This window comes from Myripristis murdjan, chromosome 3 (genome assembly GCF_902150065.1).
Source record: "Myripristis murdjan chromosome 3, fMyrMur1.1, whole genome shotgun sequence".
NCBI lineage: Eukaryota > Metazoa > Chordata > Actinopteri > Holocentriformes > Holocentridae > Myripristis > Myripristis murdjan.
In genome coordinates, this window is record NC_043982.1 from 8,042,435 (window position 1) to 8,068,002 (window position 25,568).

A 25,568-nucleotide genomic window follows, 5' to 3' on the forward strand; every position below is an offset into this window, starting at 1 on the left:
CCCTGCCTGCTTACTACCCCCTCCCTCACTCTAGGAAAGGAAGGTGCTTAACAGAAACAAAGACCAGTTCCTTGGTGTGTAATCATAGGAAAAGCACTTTTTGTGCCTTTTTCCGATGCTTCATGAACCCACAATCACATGAAATAGCATAGAGCCTTCATAGAAACAATTTAGTCTTGTTTCTTTATGCATAGGCTCTGCACTGATTTTTTTCCAAAAACTCACATATGCACTTAGAGAAAAATGTCCCACTTGCAATTCATGCATTTTCTGCTCCAAAAATATTCTGCTGATCCTCAAATATTTCAATAGAAGCCCTGAGATGGCTGCATTATCATATTCCATAATTTTACTTTTCTATAAAAAAAAAATGTAGAAGTAGGTGTTCAAGGAGATGAACACCTACTTTTTGTTCGAGGAGATGGAGTATATCTCACTATATGAATGCCTACACAAATTGAACTATTTATAGAACCATTGGAGTCTACATTAAGTCATTTGTGAATCATGAAAGTGTTGAAGATTTTTTTTAGTATTGAAACAACAAATACTATATAGAACCACAAGCGGTTCTTCTTATATCTTTCAATGGTTTTGCTTCAATAAAGCACTATGTAGCCTACAAGCAGCCCACCCTGTAGTCCACCAGTAAACATGCATGACGGCTGTCTGACCACATCAAACTGGCTCATTTATTTCCCCACTTGTTGCATTTTCTCCCTTGTTTTATCTCATAGCCTTGTCTCCACTTGGAATGTTATCTAGTAATGTGTGTGTGAGTTTACTGTTTCAAAAATTCATGTTTACATTTTGAGATACTGAATCTTTACCAGCACTGGTATTAAGTGCCCTCTGGAAAATTAACTAACAAAATTACAACAGTCGCAACTTTTGATTTATGTCATAGCAGTAGGCCTATATTATGAGTTACCATCAGCACATACATTACAGTTATGTTGTCAGCTTAAGGACTGTACTAGTGTTTTTGCATGTTTCACCAAATTTATAGGCCATTTTTGTATACCTCATGTTAATACTAACCATTTTCTATGTTTTTCCAGTTTTTTTGAATATGCCTCTTCTTCATTCAAGACAGTCATTTTTCCATGTCAAAATGGTATGAAAAACTTGCAGACAAGTAAACGGTGTTTTAAGTAGGTAAAACAAGCCTGGACGGGCTTGTTTTTGTTACTTTATCATTTTGTAGTAATTTAGTTTAATGCCTACATTGATTTGAAAAGACTACACATCTGCTGGTGTGTTCACATGCTGGTCAGAACCTCCATCCAGGATCCAGGACTTCAAAGTAGGCTGCTGAACAGTGCTGCATTCATGTGTTATTTGATTGAAGAAAAAAAATCAAAACCAGGGGACAAATGATAAACAAAGATGGTGTGAAAAGGATGATGGGCCCTATCTTGCGCCAGACTCCCTAAACCCGCTATTTGCGGATTTAGGATTTAGGAAGAGGCGTTCCCCCGTAAAAGTTGCTATCTTGTGCACCTCCCGCTATCCGCAAAACACCTCCGCTACCCGCTATATTATGAATAGGCGTGTTTTGGGCGTTATGCCAGTTAAACCAACCAGTGTGCCAGGTGCCATTGCCTTTAAGGGCAGGATGCGCTATCCTAAATCCTAAATCCTAAACCCGCGATGGAGAGAGGAAGGTAGAGTTTCTCAGGGGTTCTACTGAGGCTAAAGCAAGTTCGCTTTATATATATACATATGATATATTATATTATAGGCGAGTTAATTCGGGAGGTGGAGCCACATGTGTCCAAGTGGACGAGTCACAAGGTTGTAGGCTACTGATTGAGTAAAATCCCCGGGTCACACCACACACACACAAGAGGCAGAGGTGGAACTATGTGTAAACTAATTTATTGACAAGGTAGATTGGGCAAATAAAATATTAAAAATAAAAATATAGCACAGCTGCTGGCTTATGATAAAACAATAAAACGTGCTGGCGTAAGTGTCCAATTAAAACAGTCTTTCCTTTAAACAGTCTATATGAGTAATATACTCAGTCCATTCCGGCGGCGTCCCGGTATCAGTCCGACCGTGTGCGTGGCGAGGCTCCGTCGGGGTGCGCATTGAAGCCGCCTGGGCGCGCTCTCGTAACAGCCCAAACTTTAGGGATAGCGGATAGCGGGTGGTCCTGACCACCCGCTATCCGCGGGTGGTCAGGACCAACAGTTTGGGCTGTTACGAGAGCGCAAGATAGCAACTTTAGGGAAAGCGCATGAAACACGCCCACGGACACACCTCCAGGCGCAAATGACGGAGTCGGCATAAGGATAGCGGGTAGCGGGTGGCGCAAGATACCGTTTAGGGATAGCGGAAGCTCCTAAATCCGCAATTTGCGGGTAGCGGGTCGTGGCAGCGGATAGCGGGTGGCACAAGATAGGGCCCGATGTCTCTTTGGCTTCTTCTTGCTTTAGGTCTAAACCTGAGGAGGATCCTCACTGGATTGAAATGTGGTCTCTTACAATAAAGTTCTAGTTGCAAGTTGAGGCAGTGCAAGAGATTTCTCTTCATTACCTGCTTCTTCTTGCTTTGAAACAAGTAAAGTTTGTTTAGCCTGCCAAATGACTGAGAAGTAATCGCTTTTCCAGTTTATCTGGTAGTACTTGAGTGCACCATTCTTCTCTGTTGTACTCAGAAATGCTCTCCATCCAAAGATATCCACCCACCAGAATGTATACCTCTGCCAGCAAACAGGTCCTTACAAAAATAAACTAAATTTGAATGTCCACAACATCTGAATGGAGGCACAAATGTTACCTGGAGAGGCAGAGAGTTTTGAGGTAGATTTAAAACCTGAACATTTTGATAAAAAAAACATGGCATGCATTGTAAAATGGCCACTATTAATGTGAAATATGCATACAATGCAGTAACCGGTCAAAAGCACCGTCATGGACCTTTAACTCGTATCAAATTACTCCACGCTAAATTATCTAACATTCTCTTCCATAAGCTGATTGCGTGAATAGACGTAATGCAGTGAAATGGGGCTGCCTTTTTCAAGCTAATAATAGAATGTGGAAAAAAAACACCAGTTGCCTAAAGCCATGTGTGAAGGACTCCTTGCCATGAGATGACATCATACTCTCTGTTTCTTGCCTCCTCAGCCTGGGCATGATGGTGCGGGGAGTGTAGTCACAGCTGGAGAAGAGGACCGGATAAGCAAGAGTCTCAGCAGGGCACACTGTCTTCTCCTAGCTGGCAAAGATGGGGGAGATTGAGGAGGAGAGGGACAATGCAGGGAAACTGTTTGAGAACTTTGTCCAGGCGTCGACCTGTAAAGGAACGCTGCAGGCCTTTAATGTCCTGTGCAGACAGCTGGACCTGGACCCCCTGGACAACAACACCTTTTACACCAATCTAAAGGCTAAGGTCACCTACTGGAAGGCCAAAGCACTGTGGAGTAAGCTGGACAAGAGGATGTCCCATAAAGAGTACAAGAATGGCCAAGCCAGTGCTGGTACCAAGGTAAGTGTCCTTAAAGTCCCAGTTTGAGTTTCTTTTGTTGTTTTTTTTTCATGAGTGCATATAAATTGTTGGTATGTGTGCAAATTCCATAAGGGTTTGCTTATATTTCCTTATGAAGTTTTACAATGATGATTGAATCCACTGGAAGAGGTTTTGAACTTTTGGTGGTTTATTCTTTGTCCTGTGGTTGTCCAAATGTTTGAGAAAGTCAGCACTTTGTCCCTTCTTTGGACTCCTCCAGTGCCTTGGAGAATTACTGAGGCTAACACTGTCACAGTCTTCACTTTAACCTGCACCTGTCATGGCACGTCTCATCAGCTACATCACACTCACTCTTTCACTGCAACAGCACACTACAGACAGCACAGGAAATTAAAGCTACACAATTGCTTTGCACTAACTCTGCCATTCCCAGGCAGGCACTACATTACAAGAGTATACAGAGATTGTTTTTGTCCCCCATGATGAAATTCTGGAGGGACTGGGAACTGTGGATTGACCCCAGTCTGTCCATCTGTCTGTCTGTCTGTCTGTCTGTCTGTCTGTCCATCTGGCTGTCACGCTCAGTATTTTGGATGTCATTGATTGGACGTTGGGGAATTGTATGTGCAGTTGATCTGTTCTAGCATTTCAAAACTGCACTTGATTGGCCCAAACAGGAGTGCTATCATGTTAGTTTAATTGTCTGCGCTTCATGCACAATATCCCACACAAGGCTGAGCTAATTTTAAAGAAGCATAGGGAAGTGATGTAGTCATTGCTGCACTGCAAATTTGTAACAGCTGGCTCAAAGAGGAACTACAACTATAGCCAGAAACAAAATGTCATATTTGTTACTGATTGGCCCAGGCTGGAACTTTGTGGGGGATGACAGGTTTGCTATTGCTTTGTTAATTTTTGAATTAAAAAGCTGATTGCATGACATACAGACACACAATCGAAACATTAACCAATAGATAAATGCATCATCAACACATCACCATCTAACCCACCTGTGGGTTGGTGTGTGTGGTAGCTATGGTAAAGGTGATGGGGAAAAGCAGGAAGAATTGGGGGGAACACAATGTACTTTCAGACATTAGTTCCTCCCATACTGAAAGAGTGTTTTTATTACACAGAGAAACAGACAGCATCACTCGGCAAGTGTGATTAGCTGGCCCAGGTTACGCTTATAAGCTCCTCCTTAAAGTTTGGAACCAGATCCAGATTGTTAATAAAGTGTGTTTTATGCGCTTCATTGTGAGCGTAATTTTAACTAGTCCTTTTTGATTCAAGCCACACCAAAGTGGTAAATAAGCTTTTGAAGAAACCAAGTGTCCTAAACTCCTGTGCCAAAGGGTTTCAGTCAGATTTTTTCATTCTGACAAGCCAAAGTGGTACTGTGTACTGGACCAAAGTAGTAAACCAGATGTACAAACAGTGGAGTGTGTATGCTATTAAAACATTACTATAAATTTATTATGTGTTTTGTGAAAAGATTGCCTGTTTTCTTTTGCAGGCTTGAGATTTAATCGGTCATCTATTAGCTTCCACACACGTCATACCGGCAATATGAGACTTGTTCTTATTAATTACAGGACAGCCTGTCTGCCAGCGCTTGATAAGTCTTTTTTTTTTCTTCCCAGGAGAGTCACAGGGTGACAGCTCATGTTTTTATGGGACCTCTGCTCTTTTTAACGTTGAAAGATGTGATACTACTCTACACCCAGTTTCCAAATTCCTGCTGTAGCAGCAATCTTTATAGGATATGATGTCATCCCTGTTTTATGGCCTTGATACAGATGGCTGTAATGACTCTGACACACATCTATGGTTTTTCTTCTCCACAGATTTCTAGAATGTACCATAATGGAAGCCAATTGTTATTATCTTTTTTATAAACCATACTATTAAATATGTTACTTAACTGCTTATACATGCCATTGAAACTTTTAGAAACATTCTTCAAAGCTATAGCTATTCAGTTTACTCACTGATGCAGTATTATTATTTTTTAATTATTTATTATTGTTTTTTCTTTTTTCTTTTTACAGTTTTTTGTTTTTATTTATTTGTTTATCTATCTATCTATTTATTTATTTATTTATTTTACAGTAATAACAGGTATATTCATGATGATTTAGTCTACTTAGAACTTATATTTAAGTTCCAGGCAAGATCAGTTTGAATGCTCTCTTATACTCATAGCTGTCCAATCAGTGAGTATATGAGTGAGTAATCAGTGAGATAATTTGGAAATAACTCCATCATCACTAAGCATATTGGCAAAAAAATTACCTGTGACCTGTGATTTGTGTACAGGGCCTTGAATAAAATACAAAAAACACCCAAAATGCAAAGCAAAGGAAAAAAAAAATCTCTCTTCTTAAATACTATACATCTGCCCCCACTCAGGATATCATAATAATTTAAGGTAATGTTTTCCATTTCTATTTCCCCAAACCATAGTATATCCTTGAGTATATGCCATCAGCATTTCTGTGCTCTACATCCTTTTTGGACAGCTGTGAGATCTTGACAGATGGAGCCACATCCTTCATCGGATGATTAGGTGATGTGGAAAAATCTCCCATCCAGTCTAACAGTTTCCATGATATATACTGCTTTCCTGCATAGAGTAACATGGTTGAAATGTCAGGATAATGTCAGACGTAGTGCAGTGTGGCTGTGCTTGGTCTCCTGTATGAGCAGACTAGAGTGATATTCCAGTTTTGCAGTTCTGATCCAGTTGAAGTCCTACATGAACATCTATGACCATTGCCTGATGATTTTGGGATCCCCTGGTTTGTCTGCCACACCTTAAGTCTGACATTTTCATCTGTCAAGGTTGCTTGCCACTAGTTGGACCAAGTTACTAATGCAAAACAACAGCAATAACACAATTTGTGAGTTGTACATCAGGTTTGCAGGCTGTTAGCCAGATGTTAGGATGATGTCCCCTCTTCCAACATTGTAAATGGGGTGCTAAGAAATGTTGTTAGTGAAACCATACAATTGTCATATGTGCAGTAGTGCATATCTTCCAAAGTGCTAATGTATACATCTATTAGTGGGGCTGGGCAATATTGACAAAATCAAATATCACAATATCACTGACCACATACCACGGTATCGATGTCGAGATGACTGTTGGTGCTTTTGTAATATAATTAAATACAAGAGATTTTTGCCACGCAATCATCACTAATGTGTATATGATGACCAGGCAGTTAGAGACAGATAATAGAACAACTAGAACAGTTTGACAAGTTCATAAAATTGTACACCTTTACTGTAATGCAGCCTTTAAAACCAGGAAAACATATCACTTGCCATATCACGATATTACAATATCTGAAATCCCAGACAATATCTAGTTTCAGATCACGATATTGATAAGATAATGATATATCTCCCAGTTCCTCACAGACAAGGAGGCCTATAAATCAATTTCTTCAATAACCCCTAATTTTATCCCTAGTAATAATATTCCTAATAATACTGAGGAAATCGACCTACTGGCCCACTTCTTGTGTTTGATGAATTTGATGGGCTTATCCAGTGTTCCGTGTTAATCTGTATGCTGATTTGTAAAGAGCTCACTGCACTGGTCGCACTGCCTGTTTTGATGAAAATCTGAGCCCGTTCCCAGTCTGTGCTCCACATATGAGAGCCTGACTGACAGATAGGGTTCATTAACAGAGCTGAGGTGAAATGTGACCGGGGGGGATGTGGAGCTGGGACGACAGGGAGGTCACAGGTAGGAAGCAGACAGGAAGTGTGTGCGTGCGTGTGTGCTGACTTGGCAGATCTGGTGCGAGCCCTCAGGAAAAGCCTTGTATCTGTAATAATACATCAGAGCGTGGAAACTGGCTAAAACAAACAGCTCATCTCTGGTAGCCCCTGGTGGACAGACCAAACCAAAATAATTACCTAAGATGTGATGCAGTCGACACATTGTATCATGAGTGTGTCTGAATAGATAAAGGTAATAATATAATGTTCTCCTGTTCACTGCAGGGGCACGCTAACACACCTTAATGTCACTTTAATATTACATTTTTTGAATAAAGCTTGTGCTTAGAAAGGTCCATCCACTTTAATCACTCTTCACAGGTGTGGTAGTGGAGGGGGGCTGGGCCAGCGAACAGGCCAGTCCAGGCAAGAATCCCACCACCTGTGTTTGACTCACGCCTGACAATACCTCATCCTCATAACCACAGGCTACATGCCATAAAGTGTTGCATTCCCCATCAACCACATCCTACTGCAATACCATACCGGAGCTTAATCACACACAGACGAAGAATATAGAATGACGAAAGCCAAGTCATGTTCTTGTTGGTGGGAGCAGCTGGCCATTTAGGGAGCGATCTAGGGTTTTGGTCAGCTGGCACTGGGTGCTCTGTAAACAGCACCCAGGGAGACAGCTAGCTGACTCACAGCCCTGGTAGAAGGAAAGCAAGCAAGAAAGAGCATCAAAGAGACAGTGAGCATGCACCTAGAACACCCACGTTCATTTTTTTTGCACAAAGCTGCACAAACATGACACGGGCCCAGAGGCCAGGTCAGCTGCTGAAACACGATCATCTCACAGTTTTGATGTGAGCGGCGCCTCCTCTGAGCCCTCTAGGTGGACGCTCAGAGTGACAGGAAGTGAGCCCTCCTGATCAAATATGTTGGCAACACACTGTGCACACAGGGTGGATTCACAGTAGAGCTCATACAAAAGTGTTAGCTCTTTGTGCCATTGAGCGGATTGATGGGGAAAGTTAACTGATGGGATGTTGAGAGAATACCTGAATCGCTGATTGGTGAAGTTTTGGAGGTGAGAAACAGACCTTCTTTGTTGTGCAGCACAGCTGGGCTGACTGTTGGATTCAGGAGATATTTGGTTCTGGATGAAATGTCAAAAGAACGAAGACACAGGCATGCAAGCACATGCACAGAGAGATGGAGTTTGTCAGTGAGAGAAAGAAACAGAGAAACTCAAACGCATTTAAATTTTCCCTTTCATCTGCCTCTCAAGAGTATGATGTCATGTTTGAATCACGCATTCTCAGACAGATGCTGTAACCTCAAAGAACTGACTTCATGCATTCACGCTGACTTCATGAGTGAGGTAGATGAGTGAATAATACTTTTGATATGAGAAGACGACAGAATAATGATTTAGGTTTGAAGAAGGTGTTGGCAAACATGCCCCTGGGGAAGAACACAGTTTGACCATAAATGTCCTACTGAGGCACCCTTAAAGTTTTCCCTTCATCTTTCTTTTCATTCAGTAACAGCCTTCTCAAAACACTCTGTAAAATATCCATCATGCCAAACCACTTAGTTTCAGTACTCAGTACTCAGTATTGGAAGTTTCATTTTTCTGAAGTGAAGTGAAATGGAGTTTCGCATGTTTGAGGAATTGATGTGGGAAATATAAGTTGAAACAAGGCACAATAAGGCAGATCAGCCCACTAATATCAATGACTGATTTTAGGAAATGCTGTAAACAAACAGATTTTTTTTTCACTTTTTTTTTTTGAAGAAAAACTGGTTTTTGAATGAGATTCTTGCAATGGTAAAAGCCATTTAAAGACTGGAAGACCCAATGTTCATCTTTTCTGAAGCCTCCTTTAGTAAGATACTCACCATCTAAATGCTCCAAAAAACAAAAAACAAAAAACAAAAAACAAAAACAAAAACAAAAAAAACACTCCCTCTGATGATCCATGTTTGTGTGTTAGCATATCTCACAGGAATATGATCATGATCCTTATTTGATTTCACACTCTTCTGCAAGAACCATTTGACGGTGTATAGCTCATTTCTCTGGCACTCATTCTGATAATGAGATCCATTTGTCATGCTTTTCTACGCAGTGCCTCATCATCGGAGGAGGCCCCTGTGGCCTGCGGACAGCCATTGAGCTGGCCTTGCTGGGGGCAAAAGTGGTGGTGATTGAGAAGAGAGACTCTTTCTCCAGAAACAATGTCCTGCACTTGTGGCCCTACACCATCCACGACCTGCGGGGCCTAGGGGCCAAAAAGTTTTATGGCAAATTCTGTGCTGGTGCCATAGACCATATCAGTGAGTACCCCTCAGTTATATCAGTCACATTATAAATCTTATAGTTGTGTCATTCACGTTACAAAACAGTCTGAGGAAAGTAGTCAATATTCTGACTTGCAGTGAAGTAATGATGATTTATCTTTTTATTTTTAATATCAGAAACTTGAATGCTAGTCAGAGGTGAACCACCCATTTCACACAATAGAATAACCTTAGCCTGTGCCAAACTTTAAAATTCAATTGAAATGTCTAAAATGGAGTTACTATTTTTTGCAGTAAAACATGGAAAAAAAAGGTTAAAAGAAAAAAAAAATCAAAGGAATAGTTCTCATTTTTCTTGCAAAGGCATTCAGTCCAAACAAAGGAAATTATTCTGTAGCTCACTAAAGTGATTGACTCATTAAATAAAATAAAATGAAATGATCCTATCTCTTTGTATCCACATTTTGTCAATTTTTTTTTTTTTTACTTTTGTGACACTGGTGGACACTGGTATATTCTTGTCTTCTACCCTTAGCAACACTACATTGAAGAGTGTCAAAAGGAGCTAATTTATGTCTGTAAATACTGTATAATGGATACACAATGACACCTATTTAAACAAAGGCTGATTGTTATGCTGTCTGATAGGTATTCAGCAGCTGCAGCTGATTTTGCTGAAGGTTGCCCTGATCGTCGCTGTAGAGTTTCACATCAACGTGGAGTTTGTCAAGCTCCTTGAACCTCCAGAAGACCAGGAAAATGAAGGTATTTGTCTACCCATTCACCTTATGTTCAAACAACAAATAGACAGTGCCTTATTATTTACCATCTGATGTCCCGCCACATAGGGGCTTTGGAAATCCTATTTGAATATTTTAAGCAGCTGGAAACTTCACAACATGACCATAAAGTAGGTTGATGTTAAGAAGCTTGATAATGTCCCCCTCTGTAAATTGTTAGCATTTCACTTGCATATATAAGGAGATACAAAGCAGCATCTGTCGGTCAGTTAGGGAGTTAAACTGTACAGTGTCTCTGAGGATCTGTGTTTCCACACCCAGCTCTGTGCTCCGCTCCAAGGTCAGTCAGACAGCGAGGGACTTGACTGTCTCATCCCGCAGGATTTAATTTACTTGACAGCCACCATTAAACAGGAGCTATGCACTCACACTGATCAAGTTTTTGCATCAAATTTAGAATCTAGTAAAAGTCAGATATGTTGTTTGACTCATACTTGGTGCTTTAACTGATGTAAAAACACTTGTTACCTTCTGCTTAGCCACTTAATACCATCGAAAAGATATTGTTTGTTTGAAAGAAAATGTTGTGATCGTGTATGTTCTCATCTCATGGACTTTTTCAGACAAACTGTAGCACGGTGAATGCAACACATTTATGACAATTCAAAACTTGCAGTGATCTCAATGTTACATTCAGTTTGAAACGATCTATGAACTTCTTTAACAATCATCACATTATATAAGCCTTCCTCAAATGTTTTGCAGCGTATAAGCTGACGTCTGACCATTCGCTTGACCCTTTTCCCTCATACAAGGACTTTAAACTCAAAACTCACACGCTGCCATCAGGTGCTGTCTCTCTTCCACTGCTATATCAATACAGCGATAACAACAAGAGCCTCGTCTAAATTTAGAAGTAGACTTGTCTCCCCTGCTTTGCTGTGATGGACTTAGCTGTGCCCTTGACATCACGGAATGCATTTTCCACATGGTGATATTACACAACAGACTGCCAAGCCCTCACTGTGCTGGTCTCACAGTGCCACTGTCCCCTGCACCCAAAATCACTAATATTAGATACAAAATTGCACTGCCAGGTTTAATTATACAGTGCCATTTTCACAGTTATCCATTATCACAGACTAGAATTATAGTGGCGTACGCTGACATGATGCATTTCTGTACTGCATGAATGTTTATCGAGTGTTCTCTTTCAAACATGATGTTTACAGTCATATTTTGTCCTTATGTAACTGGGTCATAGCAACCCAAGAAACAGCAACCCAAAACAGCAACAGCATAAATACTTGCACTTGTTTACTCTGCCCACTCACTTTCTTTACACTGACAAGTTTAGAAGAGGGTGGCAGAGTGGCCCAGAGATGAGAGGTGTTTCTTCAGCCGGATGAGTCGGGTTCATACCCCATGTCAGCAAGTGTCAACTCTGCTGGAGTGTCTTTGGGCAAGACACCAAATACTTACCAGCTGATCCTGCATCTTGCATGCTGGAGGAGGGGGGGGCAGTAAAAAAAGGGAAATTCCCTGTGGGGATCAAGTAACTATCACATTAATCTTGTATGTTATTCTTAATTGCCCTCTCTCTTTCTCTCTTTCCCTCTCACCAAAAGAGATCGGCTGGAGGGCCGCAATCCGGCCGAGTGATCACCCTGTGGCTAACTTTGACTTTGATGTGGTGGTGGGGGCAGATGGGCGCAGGAATACTCTGGAAGGTGAGAAGATGGGAGAAGATGGGGAACAGCATGACGCAAAGTTAATCTTTGTACATTTGTATCTAAACAGCAGTGGGAAAAAGTAATCAAATCCTTTTCTTACGCACAAGTGATACCATAATGGTCCTGCATTCAAAATTATACTTAAGGAAAAGTATAGAAGTGTGTACTTAATGTGATCAAATTTAAAAGTACTTGCTGGTATTTTTTAGACTGTTTAATTATTGTATATTCAGTAACTGGATGACTTCAAACAAGTTGTAGGTGTAGTGCGGCCCAGCTAGCAACTACAGTTGTCAGATGCAGGACAAAGTACAAGATTTACCCCTGAATGTAAGTGAACAAAAATATAAAACTCACACAATGGAAATAGTCAAGTGCCAGCACCTCAAACCAGTGTTTGAGTACAGTTCTTAGCTCTGTTTTTTAAATATATTATGTGAACAGCAATAAGTGCATTGACGACTACAGTCTCCACATTCCACAGTGCCTCTTGTAGCTTTGGTGCATAAATCAGCATAAATGCAGCTTACTCTCTGTTTTGGTGGGCAAAGCTGCTCTCACATGTTTGTTTTAGATAGAATGTATCATCATGTATCACTCTGATTTTTACACCATATTGATGAAAATAATATTGCGTGTTTAACACATTACTTGAATGTCTTTCACAGCTCGCCAGCTCCACACATTTACTCATAGTTTCTCTCTCCGCTTGCAGTTAGATTTTACCCTGAAGTTAACCAGCTCTCATTATTTTGAAAAGCTTCAGGCTTCATGTTGTACAAAGCTGCGTTAATCATTGACACTGACTCCGTTCAGATAAAACACAGGACACAAGTCCACAACGTTGTTTCTGGATGGTCATTTTGAATCATGTGAAGCCATAAAATGGATCCTGCCTTTTGTAAAGTCATACTCGTATGAAGTCATTGATCTTTCCCAGAGGAAAAGGTTATACATGAAACCACCACATCACTGTACACAAATAGAGTGGAGCTTGGGCTGTTCAGCTGCTGATACATGCAAGTTGGACTCTCTCCATCTCTTGGTCTCTCAGTTTCTCTCTCTCTCTCTGTCTCTCTCTCTCTCTTTCTGTCTCTCCCTTTGAAATGTTGTCATCTCTTGACCAATTCACATCAGATACTTATTCCTAAAAAGGGCATTTTTGGGTAGGACAAGAAGTTTAGCTCATTCGACAATTATGAAGAAGCCTTAGGGAAATTATTTTCCCCTGCAGTCAGCCTGCAATAGCCTGCTGCTATTGTGGCCTCCCTAAATCAGAGTGAAATAGGTGCAGTTCTGTGCACAGCTAGTTGTTGCTGCAGTTGTAAAAGAGCAATGGAGTGATGGAGAAGGGAAAAGGCCCATCATGAATTTAACAGTGATAGTAATGGAGCAGTCAAAACTGGTGCCCCAGTTTTAGAATGCCTAACACCATTCAGGGGTGGTACCAAAACATCCTGCTCAACTACCTCGCTCAAGCAGCAGCAAAATTACATGTATAAAAAATCTACGTAAATAAAAACAGCTAGTTTGAAATGTTACTGAGTAACTTTTGAGAACCATGCAGTTCCAAAAGGAGGAGCTGAAAGACTCTGAATTAGTTTATTTTAATATGAAATGTTAATACTAATACTAAAACTATTACTATTATTATTATTATTCATAGTAGTAGAAGTAGAAGTAGTAGTAGTATTAGTATCAGTGATACAAATAACAATAATAATGATGATGATAATAATAATGATAAAGTTTCAGGAGTGGCACATTTACTGCTGCTGTAGTTAAAACCAATCATAACATTTGAGAGTAAACATTCCTTTTTTCTCCTCCTGTGCCTCTGTCTCTTTCTCTCTCTCTATCTCAGGTTTCAGAAGGAAGGAGTTTAGGGGAAAGCTGGCAATTGCCATCACGGCCAACTTCATCAACAGGAACACCACTGCAGAGGCCAAGGTGGAGGAGATCAGCGGCGTGGCCTTCATCTTTAACCAGAAGTTCTTCCTTGACCTCAAAGAGGAGACAGGTGGGGCGACAGTCAGACTGAACATACAGCTCAGTTTGACGGAGCGAGCTCAAAGGAAATAACCTGCTTAAACACAGTTTCTCAGTGACTGTGGTTGTGTAATGGTAGGGTACTGTTTTTGTTTTGGGGTGCTCCTGCTACAATATAATCAGTGCTAAAGTCAATGTGTTAAAAGGCACTGATCTCCACTACAGTACAGAAGCATCAGACTCATTCATTGCTGTGGGGCTTTTCACTCGAGCTTCTTTCATTCAAGCCTGTGGTCAAACTCAGACCGTGTCGTTTGTTGCAGGCATCGATCTGGAGAACATTGTGTACTACAAGGACAACACGCATTACTTTGTCATGACTGCCAAGAAGCAAAGCCTGCTGGACAAAGGAGTAGTCATTCATGTAAGAAGACATCTTTAAGCAGTGTCCTGGAAAAAGTCTAATGATTTGTCAGTTTGACAAAAAAGGGATAAGTCTTTATTAAAGCAAAGATACTTTGATAAATTGAGACAAAACTGTTCTAAACACCCTGAAAGAGGCCAGAATTCACTGAGTTATGATTGTTTGCTGGACGCAGAGCTATTAATATCATGCATTATGAACTGGCCAGTCTCTATGTGAGCCATCATATTAATCAAATATATATAAAAAATACTTAAGAAAATCAAACTATCGATGCATTCATGGTGTTGGGAAGCAGCATATAGTTTGGGATTTTTCATTTTCAGTTTTCAATTTTTACAATTTTTTTTTCTTACGTTTAGTGAAGTTACAAAAGAATCTAAAGGTATAATGAAAAAAGTTCAGAACAGGTCTTTTAAATATGTTGGCAATATAAAACATAATATAAATAATAATTATTATTTTATATAAATAACATATAAAACAATAAATCACAACTCTTTCTAAGTTGTCATCTTATGGCATCAGAGCATTTCATCAAGGACTTTTATAAGCTTGGGCATTGCTCTGTTTGACTCTCCCCTGACTGTGAGGCTTTTGTTCAACAGGACTACATCGACACCCAGATGCTGCTGAGCAGTGAAAATGTCAACCAGGAAGCTCTTCTGTGTTACGCCCGCGAGGCTGCTGACTTTGGCACCAACTACCAACTTCCCACGCTGGATTTTGCCATGAACCACTGCGGGCAGCCAGATGTGGCTATGTTTGACTTCACCAGCATGTATGCCTCTGAGAACGCCGCGCTGGTCAGGGAGAGGTTTGGGCACCAGCTGCTGGTGGCGCTGGTCGGAGATAGTCTGCTAGAGGTGAGAAGAGATAAGCCACGTGACTGTTTATGATACGATAAAGTATATTACACATAAACAAGCAAAAAAGTAGTTCATATGCTGTACACAGTTTTAGACTCATCGTCTTTTTTTAAATCAACCTATTTGTTACATTTTACAGCTTTTTTTTCTTTTTGTTTTTTCATTAAAAATGTTCCCACCAGTACGTTGCATTCCTTTATACACACTCATATATGTGTGATATGTGTTTGTGCACAGCCCTTCTGGCCCATGGGAACTGGGTGTGCCAGAGGCTTCCTGGCTGCCTTTGACACAGCCTGGATGGTGAGGAGCTGGGCGCAGGGCCGCCCTGTTCTGGAGGTGCTGGCAGAAAGGTACACACACACACACACACACACACACATCCACACACACATCCACACACACACGTACACGCATGCGTGCGCGCGAGCGTACACACACACACACACACACACACACACACACACACACACACACACACACTCAGACTGAGGTTTGTGAGGTTCAGTTTACTGTCAGTCACATAAAAGTTTAATGAGGGTGAGATTCATACTTTGCAAAGTTATGTGACATTTCTGTTGCTTGAGATCCCTACATTTGTGTACTGTTCCTGTCCAGGCTCGGAATATTTAATGAGCTCACTTAGAGTTTTAGGTGTGTCTGGCTAAATGTTTTATTCCACATCTTGGATTCTCTGTCTGAGGCAGAGATTCATTTAAAGACCTGAAGATAAATAATTTGCTTCATCAGTATCCTTCTGTGGGTGCAGTTCAGTGGCCAGCACCGTGACCACACAACAAAAAAGATTCAATTTCCAAACTCCAGTGTTTTCTGTAAGGAGTTTGCATGTTGTCCCTCTGTTTACCTTGGCTTCCTCTGTGTGCTCCGGTTTCCTCCCACAGTCCAAAGATATGCAATTGATCGAGCTCTTTAAATCGCCCACAGGTATGAATGTGAGTGTGGATGCAGGTCCATATAATAATCTTTGTTAGTCCCATGGTGAACTGGTGACCTGGAGTTTCTGTACCTTCCACCCACGGCAAGGTGTAGCAGCTTCCTGCAACCTTGATATAGAACTGAGTGGGTTGAGTGAATAAATGAAGATGTTTACACTGTCTTATTAAATAGCTGTGATCTACTTGTCACAGTTCCCTCCTGTCTTTTAGCACTGTGTGTGTAGTCCTGCACACAGCCTCACAGTTCGAATGTACAGTGGAGTTCATATGTGTAACATCCACCACTCAGTTTCTTAGCATCTACATGTTATATTGTTCTCTATTTTTTTTTTTTATTTCTTCCTGTTTTTTTCCTATAATAATTCTCTAAAAAAAATCCTGTACATTTTCTTAAATATTTTTGAGAAAATATTTTTGATAGTGTGTTTTATATTGTCACCAAATGTCAAAACCTTTGTTATGTGGTTGCATGTTGTTACTATTTATAGAATTGCTGGATAATACTTGTCTATACTTTTTCCGTATACTTCATGTTGAAAGTCTATAGATTTAATGGAAGGTTTTTGTAGCCCCCACTCTTCTCTCTTTATTAGCAGGGTGTGTTGTTTTGGTGTTTCTGTGGGGGTTACCAATAACACAGCTGTTTTGTGAAGGTGAAGCACCTGTGTATGATTAGAGGTTGATGAGGTAATATTTAAGAGAGGTTAATTAGTTTAGGCCTATGCCAATAAAACTTGAGAACCCAAAAATGAGAACGCTGTGCTCCTACTTTTGAGGACATACGCCTACTTGTTTTTTTGGATTCTGCAACCATTAAAAAACATTATTCCTTTGTAGAATCAAGCTCAGTCGAACTGTTTGTCTATAAAATCCACTGTGACCACAAGTGTGAATGACACCATGTATTAAATATTCTTTGTTGTTTGTTTGTGTGTCCATAGGGAGAGTATTTACAGGTTGCTTCCACAGACAACGCCAGAAAACATAACCAAAAACTTTGAGCAGTACACCGTAGACCCTGGGACTCGATACCCCAATCTCAACTCCTCCTGTGTCAGGCCACGCCAGGTGATGACACTTTTTACAGCTGTACTCTCCCTCCTCTATTTGCTCTCCTCTAAAAAGATATCCACAACTCTTGTCTCTCCATTATCACCTTAATAGTTACTTTGTAATGTCTGTCCCTTGCAGGTGCATCACTTGTACATCACTGGAGAGCTGAATTCATGCTCCCTGGAGCGAGCTGCTACAATACGTCGGCCTGTCAACCTGGCTAGACGAGGTGAGTCTAATGGGACCAGAAACATTCCCTTGTTGTTTTCAGAGTCTGCAGCTGAAAGTACGAATGCTGCAGGTAAGGCTCTCATCTGAGTTGTTTACTTCATCTTGTCACAAGCTCCTTGCCAAGGTTATTTTGGACCGTCTCTCATATGCGCACTAAACACTTAAGATCCACAGTGTTCAGCATTAATGCCTGTGTTGGGGGGTCAGTCGTGATTTTAGCTTTGTTTTTACATGTGGGTTTATTGTGAGGCCAAGGCTTTGAAATGCAAACTGCTGACAGGTCGTATTTCATAACCGGCCTTGTTCCTGTCTTTAAAATGGCTCTGTATTTACATTCATGAATAAACACTTTGAAAATGTTGGAACTTGTGGGGAAGGAATTTAGTGCCTGATAGGTAAACACTGTCCTTATGGTATATTATAGTGCTCCCTAGTTCAAAATCACATTGTATGGATGTGATTTCATACAGATGGTAGAGATAGTTTGTGTATTTCAAGAAAATGTGAAAGAGATTTGAAAAAAAAAAAAAAGGAAGAATAATGTGCTGGATCACAATATAATGGCATTTTGAGAGGCTCCACCCTCCTTAATTTGAATTTATTTCCAGTAAAACAGGTTGTGGGGGCGGGGCTTAACACTGAGAAACATTTTTCAAAAGTGTAACCCAATGGGTGATCGATTGGGAGAGAAAAGCAGGTCAGTTTAATGGGAGGCGTGTGATTATTTAATAATGTGACATTTTTAGTAGTTGAAAATTTTGTTTATGTGTCCTGGTTCAGCTTGATGTCGTCACTGAAGATAGACTGTTTTACAGGCTGTGGAAGCAGTGGAATTTTGATATAAGAATACAAACAAATTAAACTGTTCTTTGGCAATTCTTGTTAAATAGGTGCATATTCTAGAATGGAAAACTAGCTAACGAGTTGAAAAAGTGATTTTTCATCTCTTTGTCACTTCAGTCCTGGCCAGACTAACAATGAAAGACACATGCTGTACAAACTGAACTGAGCCCCACGTCAGACAACAGTGACTTCAGCCTCTGGGCCGAACGTGTCCTGACAGATGTGTGCATACCTCAGCACCCATTCCCCGAGTCTTATTTACTATCACTGGATGGGTCCATGTGTATGAAATCATATCCTCTTAGGCCTGTATTTTCTGGATGCCTGACTGACTGGCTTTCTAATGCAGCCTGCATTCCTCGGATTATCTGTGTGTGTAATTACATTGTTTTACAGCGCAATCTGACATGCTCTGTCTGCTGTTGTAGAGTCAGAGATCAGACCGGGGCGTCTGCTCACCTGGTGCCAGAAACAGACAGAGGGCTACAGGAATGTGACAGTGACAGACCTGACGTCCTCTTGGCAAAGTGGCATCGCGCTCTGTGCCCTCATCCACAGGTTCAAGCCCCAGCTGATGTACGTAAGACATTTCAGATTATATCACGAACACCCTGCTGCTGCAGATAAAGCGCTAGGACACAACATGGCCTGTCTATGAATAATGTCAATGACATAAGTGTGCACGATGTTATCACAAGAATCTTTTTCATGCTCTGGACCTCCAAGTTCACCTTCATTAAGAGTATTTAATTGTTTAGATAAATAGATTCAAAGTGGTTGGATTAAAACTTAATGTTAAAATAATCACTCATACATTTTTTTTTTTTTTTTGTATCGTAACAATATCTAGTGAATTACATTATCCCTGGACCCCAATTTTAAAAGCACTCATATTATACATATCCACATACACACAAATATATCTTGTTCTTGTGAAAATTTCCTCATTAAATATGATTTAAGTCAATGCACTGGTGACTACAACACAGCACCGTCTCTGTAATTTCACAACGTGCTGGAATCCATGTTTGTGTGCTAAGTATGCTTGGTATGAGAGCTGCCCATTCATACATGTGTATTTTCCACTGCACTCCTGTCCACAGTGTTCGAGTGACACTTGACCCTTTTCAGTGTGCTTTGTTGATGCTTAGTTTGCAGACTCTCGCTCACTTATAGGTGTGAAATAGCAGAGCATGCAAACCTGTCCTGTATGTCACGCTGCTTGGAAATATCACATGGAGACAGAATACTTTTCTCAGTGTCAGAGTGCACATTTCAGCTTTTGTCAAAGGCACTTTGTTTTTCCTTTTATCATCTCCATTCTGGAAAAAAGTGGACTCCGGTAGCATCACTGTGGACTTTAGGGGTTGATCATTCTCCCCAAAATTACTAGTATTCACTCCCAAGAAACAACCCATTTCCTCCTGGTAATAGCAGAGTCCTGCAGGAAAAAAACAGCAACGACACTTAAACTCACATAGAACTGAGCATTTTTTGGAAGCCTGCCAACCGCACAGCTTCTTGGAAAACAGAACGAGTAGCTTAGTAACCTCTTTCTAGAGTTGAGATCGGCTTATGCAGCATATACTTAGCTGATATAACTGCAGATTAGGACATCTAGAAATCTAATTATAATCTCTCACCCTTTAATTAATGCTTTCCCACCTTGCCACACTGCATTGCCATTTCATTTGATCCTATAACTTTACAGTAACCACTGGCGTTTTCCCCCTTTTGCTCTCCATCTCCTCATGTATACTGTGAGCCAACTGCTGAGAGTAGACCACTTGTCAGATCATTATACATTATTCCTGGTGGTGTTTGCACATAATCAGTGTAGGGCTTATTTTCCTATATATTCCTAAGAGGCCATCTGCTGCCATTCATCCTTGCACAATATGAAAAACACCTTACACAGACTTGAAAATTGCTCCAGCTAGGTAATCCATCACAGTAAATTTCATTTCTTCATTTGGTTTTGAGAAAGTTTCTGTTTTATCATTATTTCAATGTGCCCGAGTTCAGTGATTTCACACATGTACTGACATGAAGTTATGCTCTGATTACTGTCAGTCACCTCACACCCATGGCCAGAAAGTCTCCACATCAAAATATTCCCTCAAAACATGTCACCGTATAAACTTCATTGTCACATCCATGTGTTTATTAAGTTATCTTTGTCTGCCATGACAGCAGTAAAGTAGCCAAGTGAGATTTGACACCGTAACATCTGTATTTTAAAAAGAATATAAAAAAGTACACTAGTAGCAGGCAGAAGTAATTGTGCTATAACTCTAAAAGACACTGGTGTTCTCTTTTAAAGGCTGCAGCATATCCATTTTCAGTGCCGAAAAATCAAAGAAAAAAAAAGAAAAAACTCAGGATAAATCACAACGAAAACTGAAACCCTACCATATGCTGACATAGTAACCATATATTTTCCCAACTGACATCACCATGGCTTAAAACCATATGAGTCCGGGTCATTTTTTTTTTTTTTTTTTTGTTTTGTTTTGTTTTTTCACTCCCTGCCTCTTACCCCAGCTGCTATCACCTTTCTCCATCAGAGATTTCGATTCATTAAACGAGGAGGACTATGCTGCAAACCTCCAGCTGGCGTTTGATGTGGCTGAGCGAGAGTTTGGGATCCGGCCATTCACATCTGGGAAGCTGTGTGCCGACCAGGAGCTGGATAAGACCCAGATGATTTCCTACCTGTCCAAATTCTATGAGCTCTTCCGTGGCACACCTCTACCTGCCTCAGGTAGTCTGCTCCTCACTCTTTCTCTGCACAAAATGACACACAGGAGGAAAGCTTCTACTGTCCACAGAGAAACCTTTGTTGCCCCTAAAGCCAAATTAGCCACAAATCACCCTTCTCCAATATGAACCACACCTTGTTATGTGTAATATTTTATAAGTCACAGATACTTGCTCTCTCCTTTTCATAGTGTAGTATGGCTAAGCTATGTAAAAAAAATCTTCTAGTAAAAGAAAATATATGAAATTTCATGTGGTTTTCTGTGAAAGGATGCCTGAGTTACATAACCCTATTAGTCAAGTATACTGGCATGAGAAGAATGTATATCTACACCAGCAGGGTAGATCGTTGGAGAATGGAGAACTGAATGCAGTCATGATGTTTGAAGAGAGCTGAATATCTCTATATCACAACCAGACACTTCATTCATAGCAGTGCCATCTAATACTTACCTTTTCTCTGTGCTTTATTATGTAGCCTTAGCCCACCATCTACATTCCTCTGACTGCATTCTTCCAGTAATAATTTCAGAAACAGGGCTTTATTTATCACAGGAAAAAAAATCTTGCCTCCATTTTTTTTTCTGCCACAGAACATTCATATTATTATCCTAACGTGGTAGGGCAACACAGTGACACTATGGCATTTATGACTGGGGCGCTACATAAAATATGAAACCTTTAATACAGATATATGTTATACTGCAGGCTCCAGAGAAGCAGATGAAAACAGTGAAGATTATCCATCAAAAGAAGGCAGAAGTATTCATAATGTGCTCAATCTTACGCTGCCAAGGAAACGGGTACCAAAGGTAAATTGACTCTTCTATTCGTATGTGTAATATAGTGACTAAAACAATCTGACAGTGCCTTCCAGTATCATTATTTGCAGGAGATATACATAATACACATCAAATGAACTGGGACGGCTGCTACATTCTGTAACCATTATTTCCAGCATTAAGTTTATGGCTGGTGTTATGTTCCCTGTATGGGATTGTAAGACATTCAGTCTGTTTTTTTTCCCCTTGTGCTGAACTTTCAGGATGAAAAGAAGTCAGACGGTACAGACAACATTTACAAAAGGAGGCGAAAATTCTGCAGTTATTTGGAGGAGGTTTGTCAAACCGCTTTCACTTTTAAAAATCACCCACAAATTGTTTTCTGGACATTCTCATGATCTCCTGGTTTCTCTGTCTCTGCATCCAGGCCACTAATCTCTCCTCCACCAACGGCTCCTCCGTGCGAGAGAGTCGGGAGCCCAAAGAAAACAAGGTCCGCTCCATGGCTTCTCAGCTACTGGCCAAGTTTGAAGGCACACCCAGCTGCACCATCCGCAGACAGGTAAGAACCACAACAAACTGCCTGTCTGCGTCTCTGTCTAAGTCAAGCACTTCTGTGTATGTTTCCTGACCATAAGTGGCAGAAGTAGAAGAGATAACTGTGTCTTCTACTTTGTGGGTAGTAGGTTATGTTTGATATATTATTTAAAATATACCTTTTCTGGAAGTGGTGTGCAGTTTTTATTGAAGGCGAGATTGTTTTGGTCATTGCTTGGATGTCTGTTCTTGTCTGTTATTTCTGTTTTTTCCCTGCCTTTTCTACTTTCATGCCTTTCTGACTGTTTTACTCACCTTTAAACTCTTTTCTCTGGGGCTGCAAAGATTGAGTCAGAGTTTGAGAGCTGCTCCCCGCTACATGTTCCTGACCTGACTGAGACCCCGTGTGTCAAACTCAGGCCGCCAATCCCACCTAAACCTCCCCCCAAGCCACAGGTAGACTGGAGCCACCACAGGGACAGGGAACAGTAGCTAGGCCTAATACTTTTGAGAATTCATTTTGATAGAAATCAATTTGAAGTAAACTTAATGTAAACTGATATGTTTAATTTTGTCCTAACACCTAATACACATACAAACACATATAGACATACAACATACAAACACAACAAGATTATAATTTACCTAGAATAAGAGTTTTAAGTGAATAATTAAATTATCAGAACATTCTGTGTTGTTCTAAAAACAGAGCTTTGCTGCAGAGCACATCCTCACTGGTCCCTGCAGCCTGCTCTGTTGCATAATGTGAGCTGTACCCCCAGTTCACATGTGCAATATTTGTCCAGTTTCAGTCTGCAGCTTGTGTGAAAAACGCAGCCGAGCACATAGTCCGCCTGCCACCTAAGACACTGCCCAAACCTCGATTCCAGCCTCCACCCCAGCCCCGATCCCAGCAGCCCTCCAGCCCAAAGCATTCCCTTAAGAAAGTCAGGCATGCTGATCAAACACACGCTCAGACGCAGCCCCAGCCCCAGCCTGAGAGTGCAGACTGCCCTGGTTATTCTCCCTCCTGCCACTCAGCAGTCGTAGTCATGACAAGAATGCTCCAGCGCCTCAGGGAGGTGGATGAAAAGATCTGTGAGGTGAACACTATCTCTTCCTTCAATCTTTAGCCTATCTTTTAACTGTTTTTTCCTCTCTCTTCCTGTCTTTCCCTTTTTAAAACGCTGTGTGATTGTTACATGCTCCAATCCCTAAAAAAGGCCCCAAAGTGAATGTTATTGAGATTATATATCATGCCCTGATTATACATTTAGGCTTGTATAATGCGTAGTGAGATGGTGAAGTCAGCCCCTAATTATCCAGCCTGACCATAATGGCAAGAGCAGGCCTACAGAGCTGGCACCAGCAAAGACAGACAGGCAGATTACTGGCCAGTCTGGGTCCTTGTGGAAAAGTTCAGGCAGGGTAAAGTTTCTTTAAAAACTGCAGGCAGAGACTTATGACTATTTTGATTATTCATATTAGCCAACAAGCTGCCTTAGATCAGACCAATACTGCTAAATGTCCACCTCATCAGTCATTTAATCTTAAAATCTGGTTATAAACAAGGGACTTACAGCAAATGAATTGCCAGTGGTGTGAGAAAATTCAGCTTCCATTTTTCCAGATTTCACCTGTTCTGATTTTTCTTGAAACAATATCTCAAAATAAGTAAGACAGATTTCTTCACTTGTTTCAAGAAAAATAACACTCTAAGACCCAATAGTAGACTAAATGACTTATGAAGGTGGATTTTTTTTTTTTTTTTTTTTTTGCAGTGAACCACTGTGTTACACTCTAGGGCTCCTCCTAGTCTCTACTCTGTCTGCCAAGAGTGTAGAATGAGCAGTCACATCAAGTGGGGTGTGAAATTAATGTAATAAAGCTGCCTTCGTTCTTACAGCAGCGTCATTGTTCTCAGCTACACAATACACACTTAGCTGTCAAAGCCTGCCTCATATCTGTAAAGGAGAACAGAAAGGTCTTTCATCATGTTACAGCATTGTCCTTGTTTAATGGTTAATAGTCCACCTAATTATGTCTGTACTTGGTCCTTTTCATCAGCTGGTGGGACAGTGTGTCTGACTATGTTAACGGGGTGAGACTGACACCGGGTTTTCTTTGTTCCTGTGCTCCATGTCGTCCTGCAGCGGAAAGCTCAGACACAACATGCTAGGGAGTTTCACAAAAAGAGCATAAAGGAGAAAGCTGTTCACCTTTGTGGGTTGTTCTCAGGGGACAACACCTGTATACCCAAGGTGACTATCTGAAGTGTGACGCCTCCCCTAATGCTTGTTTTTTGCACCACCTGTCCCGTCACAGTGCCTTCGTGTGCATGTAAGAACACATCACGCTTGGCATCACTCTTGCATGTAGTTATTTTCCCCCCTCATGGATTTTGATTAGATCATCCACCACTCAATTATCCCCACAGGCATAACATTTTATCATAGTGCATCCACGGCCTTTTATCAAAATGTAGCCAAGCCACGACTTGTGTTCACTGAAAAGCTGTGTGAACTGTAGCTTGCTGCTGCCAAGAGATTGTCACCTTCATATATTACGTTAACAAATTACTCATTTGTGAGTGTGTGTGTGTGTGTGTGTGTGTGTGTGTGTGTGTGTGTGTGTGTGTGTGTGTGTGTATGAGTGTCTGTGAGTGATAAAACAAGACAAATCAGAGAATACTTTGCTCTGGTAATCTTATGCTACTCATGGCAGTTCTTTGGCTGGAGTGGATAAATGTAATTTCTGGCCTGGCCTGAGGGTGTCATAGGGTCACCACAATCAAGAGCAATATTCCTTTGGGGAGTCTGGACAAACTCGTCAAACAAAGTCATCGTTGCCAAATATCATGGCAACCCACTGATTAACGTATGTGATGTTTTGTGTGCAAAGCTGATATTGTGGTCTGAAAGGACCATAGTAATTTGAATGTTTGGCCCATGTACTACAATTTATCCACATTCTAGATTGCAACAAACCATTTCGGGTAGTGCTAGAGGAAAGGCCTTGAGTTCACCACAACTGATAGGGTTCATCCTCTGGGGAACATGAATGTGTTCCCCAAGTTTCATGGCAATCTACCAATTAGACTTCAGGATATGTTGCCTTGAAATAAAATGT

The 25,568-nt window shown here is 40.8% G+C and overlaps 1 protein-coding gene across 3 annotated transcripts in view; it reads left to right on the forward strand.

Annotated features, from left to right (window-relative positions):
* Nucleotides 1-25,568, forward strand: part of mical2a (microtubule associated monooxygenase, calponin and LIM domain containing 2a) — a 40,637-nt gene that overhangs the window by 9,494 nt on the left and 5,575 nt on the right. For 2 of the 3 annotated variants that reach the window (XM_030048460.1, XM_030048461.1), the window contains exons 2-16: nt 3,138-3,498; nt 9,351-9,558; nt 10,171-10,287; nt 11,891-11,992; nt 13,860-14,015; nt 14,308-14,408; nt 15,017-15,274; nt 15,515-15,630; nt 17,175-17,301; nt 17,425-17,515; nt 18,789-18,936; nt 20,928-21,124; nt 21,829-21,932; nt 22,166-22,237; nt 22,330-22,464. In XM_030048460.1, the coding sequence (XP_029904320.1) occupies nt 3,238-3,498; nt 9,351-9,558; nt 10,171-10,287; nt 11,891-11,992; nt 13,860-14,015; nt 14,308-14,408; nt 15,017-15,274; nt 15,515-15,630; nt 17,175-17,301; nt 17,425-17,515; nt 18,789-18,936; nt 20,928-21,124; nt 21,829-21,932; nt 22,166-22,237; nt 22,330-22,464 (2,193 nt within the window). In that variant the 5' untranslated portion in view covers nt 3,138-3,237. Of the gene's footprint in view, nt 1-3,137; nt 3,499-9,350; nt 9,559-10,170; nt 10,288-11,890; nt 11,993-13,859; nt 14,016-14,307; nt 14,409-15,016; nt 15,275-15,514; nt 15,631-17,174; nt 17,302-17,424; nt 17,516-18,788; nt 18,937-20,927; nt 21,125-21,828; nt 21,933-22,165; nt 22,238-22,329; nt 22,465-22,784; nt 22,896-23,245; nt 23,543-24,592; nt 24,701-25,568 lie in introns of all 3 variants that reach the window. The other variant, XM_030048462.1, reaches the window with a different exon arrangement.